The 13,282-nt window shown below is 58.8% G+C and overlaps 1 protein-coding gene across 1 annotated transcript in view; it reads right to left on the bottom strand.

Annotated features, from left to right (window-relative positions):
* Positions 1–11,729, bottom strand: part of UMODL1 (uromodulin like 1) — a 59,681-nt gene extending 47,952 nt beyond the window's left edge. Inside the window, exons 1-4 of the mRNA XM_072969643.1 lie at positions 11,654–11,729; positions 7,921–8,163; positions 2,333–2,494; positions 1,428–1,549 (exon numbers count right to left, since the gene is read on the bottom strand). Of these exons, the coding sequence (XP_072825744.1) occupies positions 1,428–1,549; positions 2,333–2,494; positions 7,921–8,163; positions 11,654–11,729 (603 nt within the window). The remainder of the gene's footprint in view (positions 1–1,427; positions 1,550–2,332; positions 2,495–7,920; positions 8,164–11,653) is intronic.
* Between the last annotated feature and the right edge of the window lie 1,553 nt (positions 11,730–13,282).

Here is a 13,282-nt window from a genome sequence, read left to right as displayed (position 1 = left end):
GGTGGCGTCTGGGCACTGGGGTCCCTGCTCCCCTCGGCAGACCTGGAACCCTTCACGGGGGCAGGCAGAACAGAAGGCCAACGCTAGCCTCGTGCAAATCCCTCAGTCAGGGGCCAGCACCTGCTGCAGTCAGGAGCCCGTGCGGACAGGCCCCTCCTGCAGGGAGGGACAAAACCTACCACCTGAGGAGACAATGGGTGACACGGGGCAGCAATATTCAAATACCAACAGCTGCAGCAGCTCAGAAATGATACGCAGCAGGATCCTTTTACGCTCTTTACATGTACTGTTTAAACCCCACAGCCACTGCTCAAGTGAGACTCTGCTCATTCCTGTTTCCTGGAGGAGGCATTGAAGGCACAGAGAGGTTAAGTAACTTGCTCAAGGTCACACAGCTGATGAGTGGCAGCGTGAGGATCTGAATCAAGGTAGTCTCGCTCCAGAGCCACAGCCTCACTGGCCAAGCAGGCAGCCCCAGCCCTCCAATGAGCTAAGGAGACAGAAGCCCCCTCCCACCGGGGCACTTAGGAGGCTCTCGGGTCACAGGGACATTTGGGAACATCTCTCAAACCATCTGACTGGACAGCCCACGGCAAGGTGAGGGGCGGGCCGTCTGTTCTTGCCACGACACGTGGGACACATCTGTGGGACCCGACGATCAGGCGGGACCAGCCACGTGGTGTGTGGGCTCTTCTGAGTGTGGGGTGACTGTGCGGGCCGCTCGACCTTGAAGCGGGCCCTGAGGCCAGACCCCCACTCTGGGAAGGCACCGCGTGGTGAAGACAAGCCAGGCCTGCCCACGACTGGGTTGCCAGGACCAGGGTGCACCCGGCACGTGACAGCCCTCCTGGTTGGAAGTCACCAAGGCACAAGCTGTGTCTCCAGCAGGGGCTCTCCACCAGGAGCGGCACTGCCCCTCGGGGGACAGTTCTGGTTGTCACAGCTGTGGAACCCCGTGGGGACAGGCAGCCCCACGACACAGAGCCATCCAGCCCCAAACGTCAGTGGTGCCGAGGTGGAGGAGCCCGGTCCAGAGGGCCCAGCCCGGCACCTTCCAGGACATTCCCTCGTGCGGGAGCTAGACCTCGGGATCTGTGAGGGAGGTGCGCGAGGACACGGCTCCGGGGCCTAGGCCGTCTGCACCGGGGCACCTTTGTTTAAGCCGCAGACCGCGAGGAGGAGGGGCTCCGTGCTCTGCAGCACGGTGGGGCAGGGCCTGCACGCTGTGTACCTCAAAACACACCAAACTGCACGCTTCCAAGGGTGCATTTTACCGCACGGATACCCACCCTTTCAAAGCGGCTTTCAGCTGAGACTTCTCACTTGGTCAGAGTCAGTCGTTTGGGGATCGCTCGTGGAACCTCTCCCCAAACCCCAGTTCCCACCTGGGTCTCCCGTGCAGCCCACAGGCTCCCTGCCCCACCTACCATGGAGTGCAGGAGCCGCATGTGATCCCGGAGCCCGGGGTCCACCTGCCGGAGCTCCTTGAAGTCCATCTTCACCAGGACGGTCACGTTGTACCAGAAACCTGCCAGGGTCCCCTCCGGAGCTGCATGAGGACACATCGCTGAGCCCCAGGCCAGGACAGCGCGGGACACCCCCCCGCCCCCTCCTCTTGCGTATAATCCTGTATACACTGTACATTGTTGTACACAGCACGCCCTAGGTAGCGCGGTGTGCCATTGATACTGCGCGCACTACGACGCGCACAGCGCGAGTACCGTTGTGCGTTGTTTGTGTCGTAGTATTGCATAAATATTGTAATGCCCTGCTTTACGTTATTTGTGCTATCACTTCGTACTGCGCTAATAAGGCACACACTGCACTAACACACAACATGTAACGGATGTTGTATATTGTAAGGCTTTTTGTATCTGTCTCCCCAGCTCTGAACCTTTCCAGCCCGTTCTCCGGGGGGCGGGCCCTGAGGGCCAGGCCGCCCACCTGCCGGAAGGGGGCCACGGGGAGGACCTCGGGGCCCCATGGAGCTTCTCCAGCAGACAGCCTTACCCCTTCCCCCTCTGACACAGCTCAGCTTCCAGGAAGCTCCGCCGGGAGCTCGGGGGCTTCGTCAGGCAAACTTGGGAAACTGGGGTCACTGCTCTTCCTGGAACGCCCTGCCTCCTCAGGGCACCTGCAAGCCCGCGGCCCGCCCTGAGGGGCCAGTGGCCGGTTTGGATGAGTACAGGGGGCCTGGGCACAGGCTTCCTGTAAAACCCGAGCCGCTGCTTCTGGAAGCTCACTCCCCATCACCCCATCACCCAGTGCCTGGGCCCCCAGCCCCGCTCCACTCCCTAACTGGAGACCTCCTCTGCTCAGGCGCCAGCCCCACCTCGGGGAGCGGGAGCCGCACAGCGCAGGCCCCCCGGCCAGGGGCAGCACTTCTGAAGGCCGGGGCAGTCGGTGTCCAGGGCACATGGCGAGGTGGATGCTTCCGGCCCCACTGTCGGGCAGGTCCCAGGTCTGGACGCAAACTCCGCCGACCGATTCAGGGCTGGGGGGACAAGCGATTAGCAGTTAGTGACGCTGGCAACAGAGCCCCTGATGGGCCGTGCAGGCGCTGCGTCTGGGTGCCTCCTAGCACGGGAACCCGTCCGCAGCTCCCAGGCCCACAGTGCGGCCCGCTCCCGGGCCATGTCCGGGCCTGGCGGCACCTCACCACATCCTGCGGAGCAGCTGCTGAGGGCCAGGGCTCTGAGTCTAATGTAGCCTGACCGTCTGTCCTGGAAGGAAGGCAGCCTCAGCTGGGAGCCCAGGTGTCCCCCTTCCTCTAGGCCTCAGGGGTCCAGACACAGGAGCCTCCACCACCCCATAGAGGCCCCCTTGCTGCTCTGTGTCCTGACAGCTCCCTCCCTCCCTCACTTGTTCAGTATTTACTGAGCACCTGCCATATACTAGACATGGTACAAGGTGCCCGGGACCCAGCAATCGGCCAGAGGCAAATCCTGCCTCAGGACACAGATTCCAGGGGACAGAGGTCAATATACAAGCAGACCTATGGAAGTTCAGTTGGAGGATTGCTGTGGGGAAGAAAACAGGGCCCGGGCAGCCGGGCAGGGAAGGCAGCCCTGGTGAGTCTGCCAGACACTCGGTGGCTGACCGCCCGGGAGAGCCTGCGGGTCTGCACGTGCCCAGCAGTGGGGCTCAGGGCAGTGAGGGACGGTCGGAAGCTGGGAAGCTGGGAGCAGCGGGCTGAGGGCAGCAGGGAGAGAGGTGCCGGGAGGGTGAGACTCCAGCATAGCGTGTGTGCTCACAAGCTTCCTGCCACCCATCCTGAGACGAGGGCTCCATGCAGCTTGGGTGCCCCTCAAGCCCATCTGGTTCCCACCCAGATCCATTTAAAGCTCTGTGTCCTACATGACTTTGAGAGGTGCAGTTCCAGGCCCCTCAAAGTCCAGGAAAGTCAAAAGAGGCTGCTGACAACCGCAGTCTGGAAAAGTGCCCACAGAGCTGGGAGCATCAGCCTCTTGGGGGGACTTGAGGGGTCACCAGGTAGAAGAGAATCCCCGAGGGACTGCAGTCCCAGGGACAAACCTTTGGGGTCCCCCAGGGTCTCTGCAGGATGCTTCAAAGCCAGACCTGCTGGGAACACTTCACCAAGGGCGGCTGCGTCAGCCAAGGACGAGAAGAGAAAGACAAAGTGGCTGAAACACACATAGAGCGGCCCCATGGCCACTCTCCTCCTGGGGCCCAGGCTGCCGGCTCGCTGTCTGTTCACACCGCTGAGCCCGGACTTGGAGGTCACTCTCAAGGGCATTCTCCTTTCCACGCCCTCCTCGGCTCCCCCTTCACTTCCCAGCTGTCCCAGTGGCGATTCTAGTGCCTAAAGTCCTGGAGGCGCGGCCATTCAGGGACTGGCTTTGGGGGCACGAAGAATAGGCGTGCGGCGCAGCCAGAGAGGCCGTGTGAGCTCCTTGTCTTCAAATCAAAAATATTTCAACCCAGAGGTTTACCTACATGAGAGGAAAATATAGGCCCCCAGGAAAAACTGACTTTCAAAAATGATTGCCTGATCACAGCAGAAGGGTTTCAAGTTAAAGTTCGTCTTAATTTGGATGCAGCTGGGAATCTCCCTGCATCCGTCAGGGCTGGCAGCTTACAGAGAGCGGCCAGCAGTTCCAACTTGGTACAAAGTCAAAAACCTGCTTCTCCTTCCAAACAGTGACACAGGGCGGCCCCGGGCCCGGCAACCCCAGGTGAGTCACAGCTCAGTGAGACAAGGCAGAGGCTTCTGTCTGAGCCACAGCCCTGAAGGCTTCCTAGGGCTGGGGAATCTGATCTCTGGGATGATTATTCCCACCTCTGCCTCCTTCCTCAGGGTCCTCTCCCCCGAAGGGGCCCTGCCGTCAGCCCGGGAGGAGATGGGAAGTTTGGGGTAGGCTCCTGGTGCAGGGGCATCCTGGGCTTGCCATGGAGAAGGGTCTGCGGAGGAGACGGGCCAGGGAGGGAGGAACCAGGGGCATCACTGCAGGTGCCCAGTGTTTACCGAGGTGCTCGGATCCATTCCGAGGAATCCGTCCTGAGTAGCCATTCCAGCTTGTGCACGACTGTGTTTGCGCCATATGGTACTCACCGCAGCCTTATTTACAATCGTGAAAAATTGGAAGCAACTAGATGTTAAGTGGTGAGAGATTGCTTAATGCTGATACATCCATGTGAGGTAATGCCTTGTGGCCATTAAATCATGCTGAGAAACACTATTTATTGACATGAAAGATGTTCCAGATAAATTGCCAAGTGGTAAAAGTGCACTACAAACCATCCTGAGCAGGCTGACCGAGCATTTGTTAAGCATCTGGCCTAAGAGACTAGAAGGAAACGTTAACGGTGGTTATTCTTGGTGGCGGGATCGGGGAGGACTTAACACGCAGTCTCCCTTTGTTCTTTTTGCTCTTTCCAAATTTTCCACATGGCTGGTGCATTCATTTTTGTAATTGTACTTTAAAAGAGATTAAAATGCAATCTCGTACAACTTACTGCATTCCAATGTTGGACTTAAAAAAATGGAAAAAGGCATCTAGACCGAAAGAAATAGCACATGTTCTCAGAAGGCCCTTCCCTTGTTAGACAACGGTCGTTGAGTGGGAGGAGGAAGAAGAAAGCAAGGCTGAGGTTTTGCTGCCACCGAGGATGAGACCTCTAGCTGAAGCTGCCAAGACACAAGTCACCCCTTATCCGGGCAACCCGGAGGTCCTGCCCCGAGGACAGAGTGCCTGCCCCCGTCCCGGCCCCCGGCCCATCACGCATCAGAATCCCAGGCTCTTCCCGTGGCTACCAGCTCCAGGCCTCTGCCTCTTTCTGCGCAGAGCCCCCGCAGGTCTCCGTGGGCCACTTACAGAGCCTTCTCACTTCCTGTTCCACAAGGCCAGGCTGTCATGAAGCATCTCTGAACCAAGTCTGATCAAATATTCAAGCTTTGATTGGGGGCCAGGAAGGCGTGGAGAAAGCTGAGCTGCCGGTGTCCCTGGTGTAAATGCCTCTAACCCAGGCACTTTGCAGCTGCTCACGTGGCGTCCCTGAACACAGAGGTGGGGGAGCGTTGCAGCCCCCACCAGGGGTCACAGCCCAGACCCCCCAGCCACCGCAGGGCCAGCCAGCCAGGACCTTCCTGAGTCCACTGTGCTCTGTGCCCAACCTCCCTCATCACCATTCCCTTCTTGCCCCCACCCCTGACAGTCCCCGTCCTCAGATGCTACAGATGCTCCCAGTCTGAATCCGACTGGGATCAGGGAGACCCAGGCCCAAGTCTGTGGGATCTTGGTCAAGTCACCCGCCTCCCCCCGGTCTGTGTCCCTGGCACTCGCTCAAAGCCCCCTTTCCTCTCTCTTCTCCCTCCTCCTGGGCTCCTGTCTCTCCTGTCCACACTGCCTCTAGAGAGACCCTTCTAAGGCCCGGCGTTGGGGTGGGGAGACCCCACCACCCCAGCTCAGCCCCCTCTGCAGGGCCTGGGGGCTTCAGGGTGAGTCCTCCCTCCCTCATTCCCAACGCGCCCCCACCCCGTCCCCACCCTCCCTACACCTGCCGCACCAAGACCTGTGGTTCCCCAGAGCAGACCTGCCTGCGGGACTCTTTCTAGAACGTTCTGGCCCTCTCCCGCCTGGTCAGCTCCTATTTAAAGGTGCTGACACCTTAAACGTGGAGCTGAGCCCCCCGAGAGGCGGTCTTGGTGGCTGGCTTGTTGGGAGAGAGATGAGCCGCAGGTGCCTCCCCCCTTCTCTCTGGGGGGGGCTCACTTGTGAGCGCAGCAGGACCGCACCTGCACAGAAAGGTGACCTCGGGGCTCAGCCTCTTCCAGGGGCGCCTCTGGACGTGTGACCTCACCGGCCCCACGACAGCCGGCAGGTGGGGAGAGTGTGGTCCTCGCAGGTGAAGGTGGATGGGGCAGGGCGGACGCCTCATTCTACCTGCCGCCCCCACCCAAGGGGACCCCGACCCTCAGGTGCAGGGCGCTCCCAGGCCAAGGCAGCTCCCTCTGTGCACGCGGCCCTCCGAGACAAGGACAGCAGGGAGGGGACTGCGGTCAGCACAGAAAGGGGCGCCTTTGACCCAGCACCTGGACAGGACCGCCAGGGGACAGAGACCCAGTGGGAACCCACCACAGGCTCCCCCTGCAGACCTGAGGCCAGCTGGCCCTCCATGTTTCTATGCATGGTGGCGGCACTGGTGGCAGTGGTGTCATTGTACCACTCCCGGAAGCGGTGTACCCCTGTGAACTGCTCAACCCTGAGCTGTCTGGTCATCTCTGAGCCTGGTCCTCTGCATGGGGTCAGGGCAAAGTGTCACCATCCTTGTCCTCTGTGAGATGGCTCTGGAGGACTAAGGGCAGCACGATCAGGACGGCTCGGCGTGCCCAGCCCATGCACCCTTCTGCAGGGTCCGGCTGACCCAAGACTCCGCATCTGGGAGCCCCTGGTGCTGGGAAGCTGTTCCCCCGGGGCGCAGCACCCACGCCCTAGCCCACAGCTGTCCCGGGGCCCCTCCCTGCACCCCCTGAGCTGGTGCTTTCTGGAATCTGAAGGCAGCAGCCCTCACGTCTCAGAGTGTCACCCTGACACCCCACGAAGCCACACCCTTCTCACTTCGCCTACACCACGGGTTTGGGGACTGACTGTTCAGAGACTCATCTTAGCTCTGGTATTGACTCAGATTTAACAATCACCACCTCCCACACACATTCACACACGCACACGCCTGCATCCTTTCCCCTGGAAGAAGTCTTCTGGAAAGTTCCCTGTGTGTCAGGGACTGAGCCCTGAACCCCCCTCCAGCTCAGCCCACTTGGCCTCAGACACTGTCCGGCAGAGCCGCACCGGTGCTGGCAGCCGCCCCGGGCATGTTCTGAACCGCACTGAGGAAGTCGGGGGGCTCGGGGGCTTCTGGGCCATGGAGAGGGGCACAGAGGGCCCCCTTTCCAACTCTTCTACAGACTGGAGCTCAGACCAGGATTTCATAGCTTTCTGAATAAAAGCACTGGCTGTCAGTATAGCAGAGATGACAGTGCTGGCTCCCAAACTCAGCTGCAGGTTAGAACTGCTCGCAGAGCCTAAACAACCTGCCCCGAAGATCTGCCCCAGACCTAGTCCATCCCAGTCTCCGAGAGGGGACCCAGGGATCAGAGTTTTGAAAGCTGCCCCGGGGACACTGTCACTGTGCAGTCAGGTCCGAGAGCCAGCCCATCACAGACGTTCTTAGAGTGTAGCCTCGGGCGGCATCAGCACAACTGGGGCCCTGTGCTCCACCCCTGACCCCCTGGATCTGAAATCTGGGTGGGGCCAGTCACCTGTGCTTGGATGGCCCTGGTGCACACACAAGGCTGAAACCAGGGTTCCAGAAGGATCTGCTGGTTCTGGGTTAAGGGATGTGGACAGAGACCATCCCGAGAGTGGGCGGGGCCCGGGGGGGCACCGCCCCTGAACTCACGCAGGACGCAGTAGAGGCCCAGCTGCTCGTAGCCCTCGCAGCAGTCGGTCACATTCCTCCACTCGGGAACCTCCACCACCTGGAAGCGGGTCCTGTAGACCGTCTTGGGGCAGCGCCGCCAGGGGATCCAGCGGCCGCAGGGCACGTGGGTCAGGAGGGACGTCTGCACGGCCTCCACACGCGGCACGCTCCGGGCCACGCTCTGGTTGCACAGCTGGTAACTCAGCAAAGAGAGGCCTTTTTCTACCGGAGGAAGTGGAGGGGGTTGATGGAGGAAACAAGAAGTGGAAAATGGCACAGTCAAATCCATCCGAGGGGCTCTCTGTCAGAGCCGGTGAGACAGGACCCCCAGCGTGGCGGACCCTCGGAATCTGCCGCCCAGCCCAGACCCGAGAAGGAGACGCCAAGGCGTGGACTTGAAGGACTAAAGCAGGAGCGGGCCCCCGTGGGCCGAGAAAGCCTCCTCTACATGGCGGGGGACACCGCCCCCGCCTGGCGCCTGCCCGGGGGTCTGACGTGACATGGAAGGGGACACGGAGGAACCGAGCATCTGGGGCTGCCGTCCCAGGCTCCGTGCTCTCTGACTCCATGGGCTGGGGAGCCTTGTGCGCACCTTTTCTCTGTGAGAGCCCCAGGGTCGTCCCAGGTGAGCTGAACACAAACTATTCCCGTAATGAATGCATGACGTCCTGGGCACGCTGGCACTGGCACCCTCTTTTGGAACGAGACACAAGGTGGATGATCACATCCAGCCCATGTGAGAAGTTCATAGGTGGGAAAGGTCAGTCCTCCATCACTGTCACCAGCAGCAGGACGACAGGAGCTGGCCTGATCAGGCCCTCTGCGTCTCCCACTTGGAGCCTGGTTCCTGTGCACAGACACCTGTGGCCATTCATTAGCACTGTCACTTGGTTCTCGAGGCCCCGTGGCACACACTGCCATCACCAGCCCTACGCCCCTTTGTCATGGACCATCTCCCACGGGGTCCTCAGGTGTCCCATCTGCCCAAGGAGCCTCTGTGGCCTCCTGAAACAGGGACTGTCATGGGCTGAAATGTGTCCCACCCCTCATTCATGTCCTGAACCCCAGGACCTCAGCGTGTGACTGTATTTGGAAACAGGGCCTTTGCAGATATAATTAGTTTAGCTGAAGGGATACTGGAGGAGGGTGGCCCTGGTCCAATATGACTGGTGTCCTTATAAAAGGAGACATTTAGACCCGGAGACAGGAATGCACCCAGACGGCCACGTTAAGATGGAGGCAGAAATCAGGGAGATGCTTCTAAAAGTCAAGGAGTGACAAAGATTTTCAGCAAACCCCCAGAAGTTGGAGGAGAGCCTGGGACAGATTCTCCATCACAGCCTCAGGGGGAGCCAACCCTGCCCGCACCTTGACCTCAGACTTCTGGTCTCCAGACTGTGAAGAAATAAACCCCTCCTGTTAAGCCCCCAGCCTGTGGTGCTTGCCCAGTGGCCCCGGAGAACTGACACAGGAGCCAGGGGTGCCCCCACCTCCGCAGCCAGGACAGGGCCCACCGCAGCGCGGGACCTCCGTGTGGGATGGATGAACGGCTTGAATATCTTTGCAGTTTCAGATACTCAGCCTCGAGCCCTAAGCTTCCCGACACTGTGCAGCCGTTGGGTGGGTTCCCACAGAGTAGTGCACTCCCCTCAGGGCAGAGCTGGGTTTCTGGGGAGGAGCTCAAAGATGGCAGAAGAAATAATCTTCACCCTCAACCCCAGGACAGCACCAGAAGTTTCCCTCCTATGGCCTCATAGTCACTCACAAGCACACAGAAAGCAAGACGTGGGGGCTGGTGACCCCGGGAGGAAGTGGGGCTGAGCCAGCCCTCCAGCAGGGCTGGTGGGAGAGCAGCCCACTCCCCAGCCACGTGGTGGCCTTCCCCGCAGTGTCAGGGCCTTGGGGGTACACACAGCCTGTGCTCACCACAGGGTGGGTTCCAGTAGGCTTCAGGGTCAGGAGGCCCCTCGCCGTGTGGGGTGGGGCAGGAGAGGCAGCATCTGAGGCCAGAACTTAGAGGTGACTGGGATGGGACGTGGGGCCTGCAGAAAATGACCACCGTGAACATGGTCACTGGTTGATGGACGGGGCCAAACAAGGCAAGGCCTCCTGCACAGAGAGGTCGGCGAGGCAGATTTAGATGTTGTTTTTCATCTTCACACAAGACCAGATGACAACAGTAATGAAGGTTACACTTCTCTGCCTCTAGAGAGCCTCTGGGCTCCGCCTGGTCACGACAAGGTCCCAGCTGATCATCAGCAGAGCCTTACACACACACACACACACACACACACACACACACACACACATACATACATACACATACACACCCCTCCTTCCAAGGAAACTGCACTTGCATCTACTTGTTTTGTTTTTCACCTTCTACTGGAAGCCACTGGGTCCTCTGAGGGCCTGGCTTCTTGGCAGAGCCCGGAATAAAAACCTTTCAGCAGACCCTGCCGTTCAACAAATTCTTTCAGGAGCTCTCAGCACAGGAGTCAGGGGCCCAGGGTTCTGGTCCCAGAGGCTGAAAATCTTAATGCCCTGGCAGGTCCTGGGGTCAGAACACCTGCGTTCACACCAGCTTTGCAAATACCAGCCATGTGATTCTGAGTACGTCCGTGCCCTCTTAGTGCCCCAGTCTTGTCACTTGTAAAATCACCGCTACTCCCGGGGTTTTAGAAGGATTCGGTGAAATCCTGCCTGGGGCCGGCGGGCCAGCTCATGGGAGCAGACAACCGAGCAGCCCCAATGGACCCCCGAGTGGCGCTGCCCTGTCCTCACCGGTGCACGAACTTCCTCCCGAGAGTTCCCTGCTCCCAGACTTTCCCCTTTGCTCTGCCACTGAGCTGTAGGGTTTGCACATTATTCATATTCCAAAGGAAAAATCAAGTAGAAAAAAATCACAATTACTTTTAAAAAATCACAAAATCCTATTTATGGGTGAAAAAAAAAGTTAAACTAGGACAAAATTGAAGTTGCTTGCAGGCACAGAATGGATCTGTTTGAATTTCCAACTGCAGAAGTCAGATTTCAAGAGGAAAATGATTTGAAAGATTTGCAACCTCAATGCTCAGAAATCTGGTGCTTCAGAAATCTGATGTGTTTTTAGCAGCTGACACGTGCCTCTCAGAGGCCTTGGACGTGTACTGGCCCCTCTGCCCCCGTGGAAATGTGAGGAAGCAGGGCTAGGCGTGAGAGCCCACTTCGGGATTCCACCTCCCGGGCAGGCGAAAGGCGGACTTAGCCAGGGTCAACGGCAGGGGCCACCCCGGGGGAATCTGCCCTCTGCCAGCCGCGTGGCCTTGGGCGAGTCCCTGACCACTCTGGGCCTCCCTCCGCTTATCTGGAAGCTGGAGAGTAATACACCAAGGCTGCAGAGACCTCGACTCTGGGTCTCCAGGAATTCGCCACTCACTGCACTGCCCGAGGCCTGCAGCGTCTGCAACACCGGCAGAAATGCAGAGTCCTAGGCCACCCCAGCCCTGCTGATTCAGGATCTGCATTCTCACCCCACCGACCCCCAGGGGATTCGGAGACGGTCCCACCACCTCTTTGCTGGATACGAGCAAGTTTGGCCCAGATCCTGGCTCTCAAAGCAGATGCATCTTTGCCAGCCCAGCTCTCGGCAGGGCCTCTGTCCCCAGGAGACCTGCTCCCCGGGAGCCCCTTGCTCCTCCAGCATCCCACACCCTGAGCTCGGACTCCTCACCTGTGAAGCCGCTGGCCAGGGTGGGGCCCACGGCGCTGACCATGGCCAGCAGGGCCAGCCCGAGGGTCCTGAGCATGGCTGGGCAGTGGCAGTGGCTCTGGGCCTCTCCTGAGCAGCAGCACAAAAGTACCTGGGCCGCCTGGGCCCAGAGACAAGGTCCTGATTTTCCCCTGCGTCGCCGACCGTGGCAGTGGCCTCAGAAGGTGTGCTCACCGGGAGCAGTCCCTTATGCCCGCTCATAAACACCTGCCACCGCCGGGGCCTGTCCCTTGGGGCACCTGCGTGTCACAGCCCATTCTCCCTCCAGGCAGATGGCATCTCTTAGGAAAGGTGAGTACCCCACCGCCCGACTGCATCGCTGGTTCACATCTCACTGTTACGTAGGAAACACATTTCAGCCCTGAATCTGACTCCTTCCATCAAGTACAAAGCATCCTTTAACTTTATAGTCACGAGCTGGCAGGAGAAAACAGCATGGCATCAAAGAGGCTCATCGGATTCAGAAAAGCGTCCTTCACACAATTGGACAGGCCAGATCAAAAGCCAGAGACAACGTCCCTGCGACCCAGCGATCTCTTCCCCAGCCTGGTCTGGGGACCACGGAGCTGCCGTCTCAGAGATGTCTGTCATTGGCCAGCATTTAAAGCAGCAGAGCGTAGAAGTGAGCCTTTGCGGGAGGAGGGGAGGGGAGGTTGTTGCAGAGCCCCTGGACGTGACCGCACCCCGGCATGAAGACCGTGAAGACTTTGGGCAGCGAGGAAACGATATCTCCCGACACGGAGTCAAAGCTGTGCCTGGCGCCGCGCTGCCTCCAGAAGGACGGCAAGTCTGCAGTTGTGGGCTCAGCCCAGAACAGGCCGCAGGACTGAAAGGAAACACTGTGAGGGGCGGCAGGCTGATGGCTGGGTCGTGGTGTGTTTCAGGAGCTGTCACGCGGTGTGAAACGGGTTTTTAAATTTCATAGCGAAGACCTGCCTGTTGACGAAGCCTTCTCGTTCCTCCGTCGGGGGGTCTTTTATCGCCTGGTACAATCTTTAACATTTGATGAGGCACAGTTAGTAGCATTAGACGAGGGTCTCTTTAGTCCTCCGAGAAAACTTTCAAACAGGGCCACAAAGACCCGTCTTGGTCCAGAAGTGTGATTCCCTCGTGTCCGAGATACAGAGCAGGTCTGCCACACGGGTGCGTCTTCCACCCCCAGGAGATTAAGCGCTGAGATACGCAACTGCTGCGCTTGCGCGGTTAGTGCCCATGTGGCAGGTGCCGGGACAAGAAGACTGAAAAAAAAGGAGCTGGAAATAATCCCACAGTTAAGGGGCTCAGCGCGAGTCTCCCAGGAGACAGCAGCGCCCTTCAGAGCTCGGCTCATAAACTCTACTGCTGTCACAGAGGCGTGAAAAAGAGTTCCAACAAGAAAAGACAGACTTTTAAAGCTATAGTATAATATTCAAGAAAAGAAAATGTAATCAGCACGCACAGAATAAACAGCAAGGGTGTTTTGTTGAAGGCAAACCTGAGCATTTACAAGTGGGAGCTGAATCTGTATTACAGTATTCGGATCTATCATCTCTTAGAACTTTGGCTACAATCGCGTACGAACGCTTCTAGAAAACACCAAGGTGGGATCTG

The sequence above is a fragment of the Vicugna pacos genome, chromosome 1 (assembly GCF_048564905.1).
Source record: "Vicugna pacos chromosome 1, VicPac4, whole genome shotgun sequence".
NCBI classification, from domain to species: Eukaryota; Metazoa; Chordata; class Mammalia; order Artiodactyla; family Camelidae; genus Vicugna; species Vicugna pacos.
Note: the sequence above shows the minus strand (reverse complement) of the source record. Positions and strands in the feature narration are given on the sequence as shown.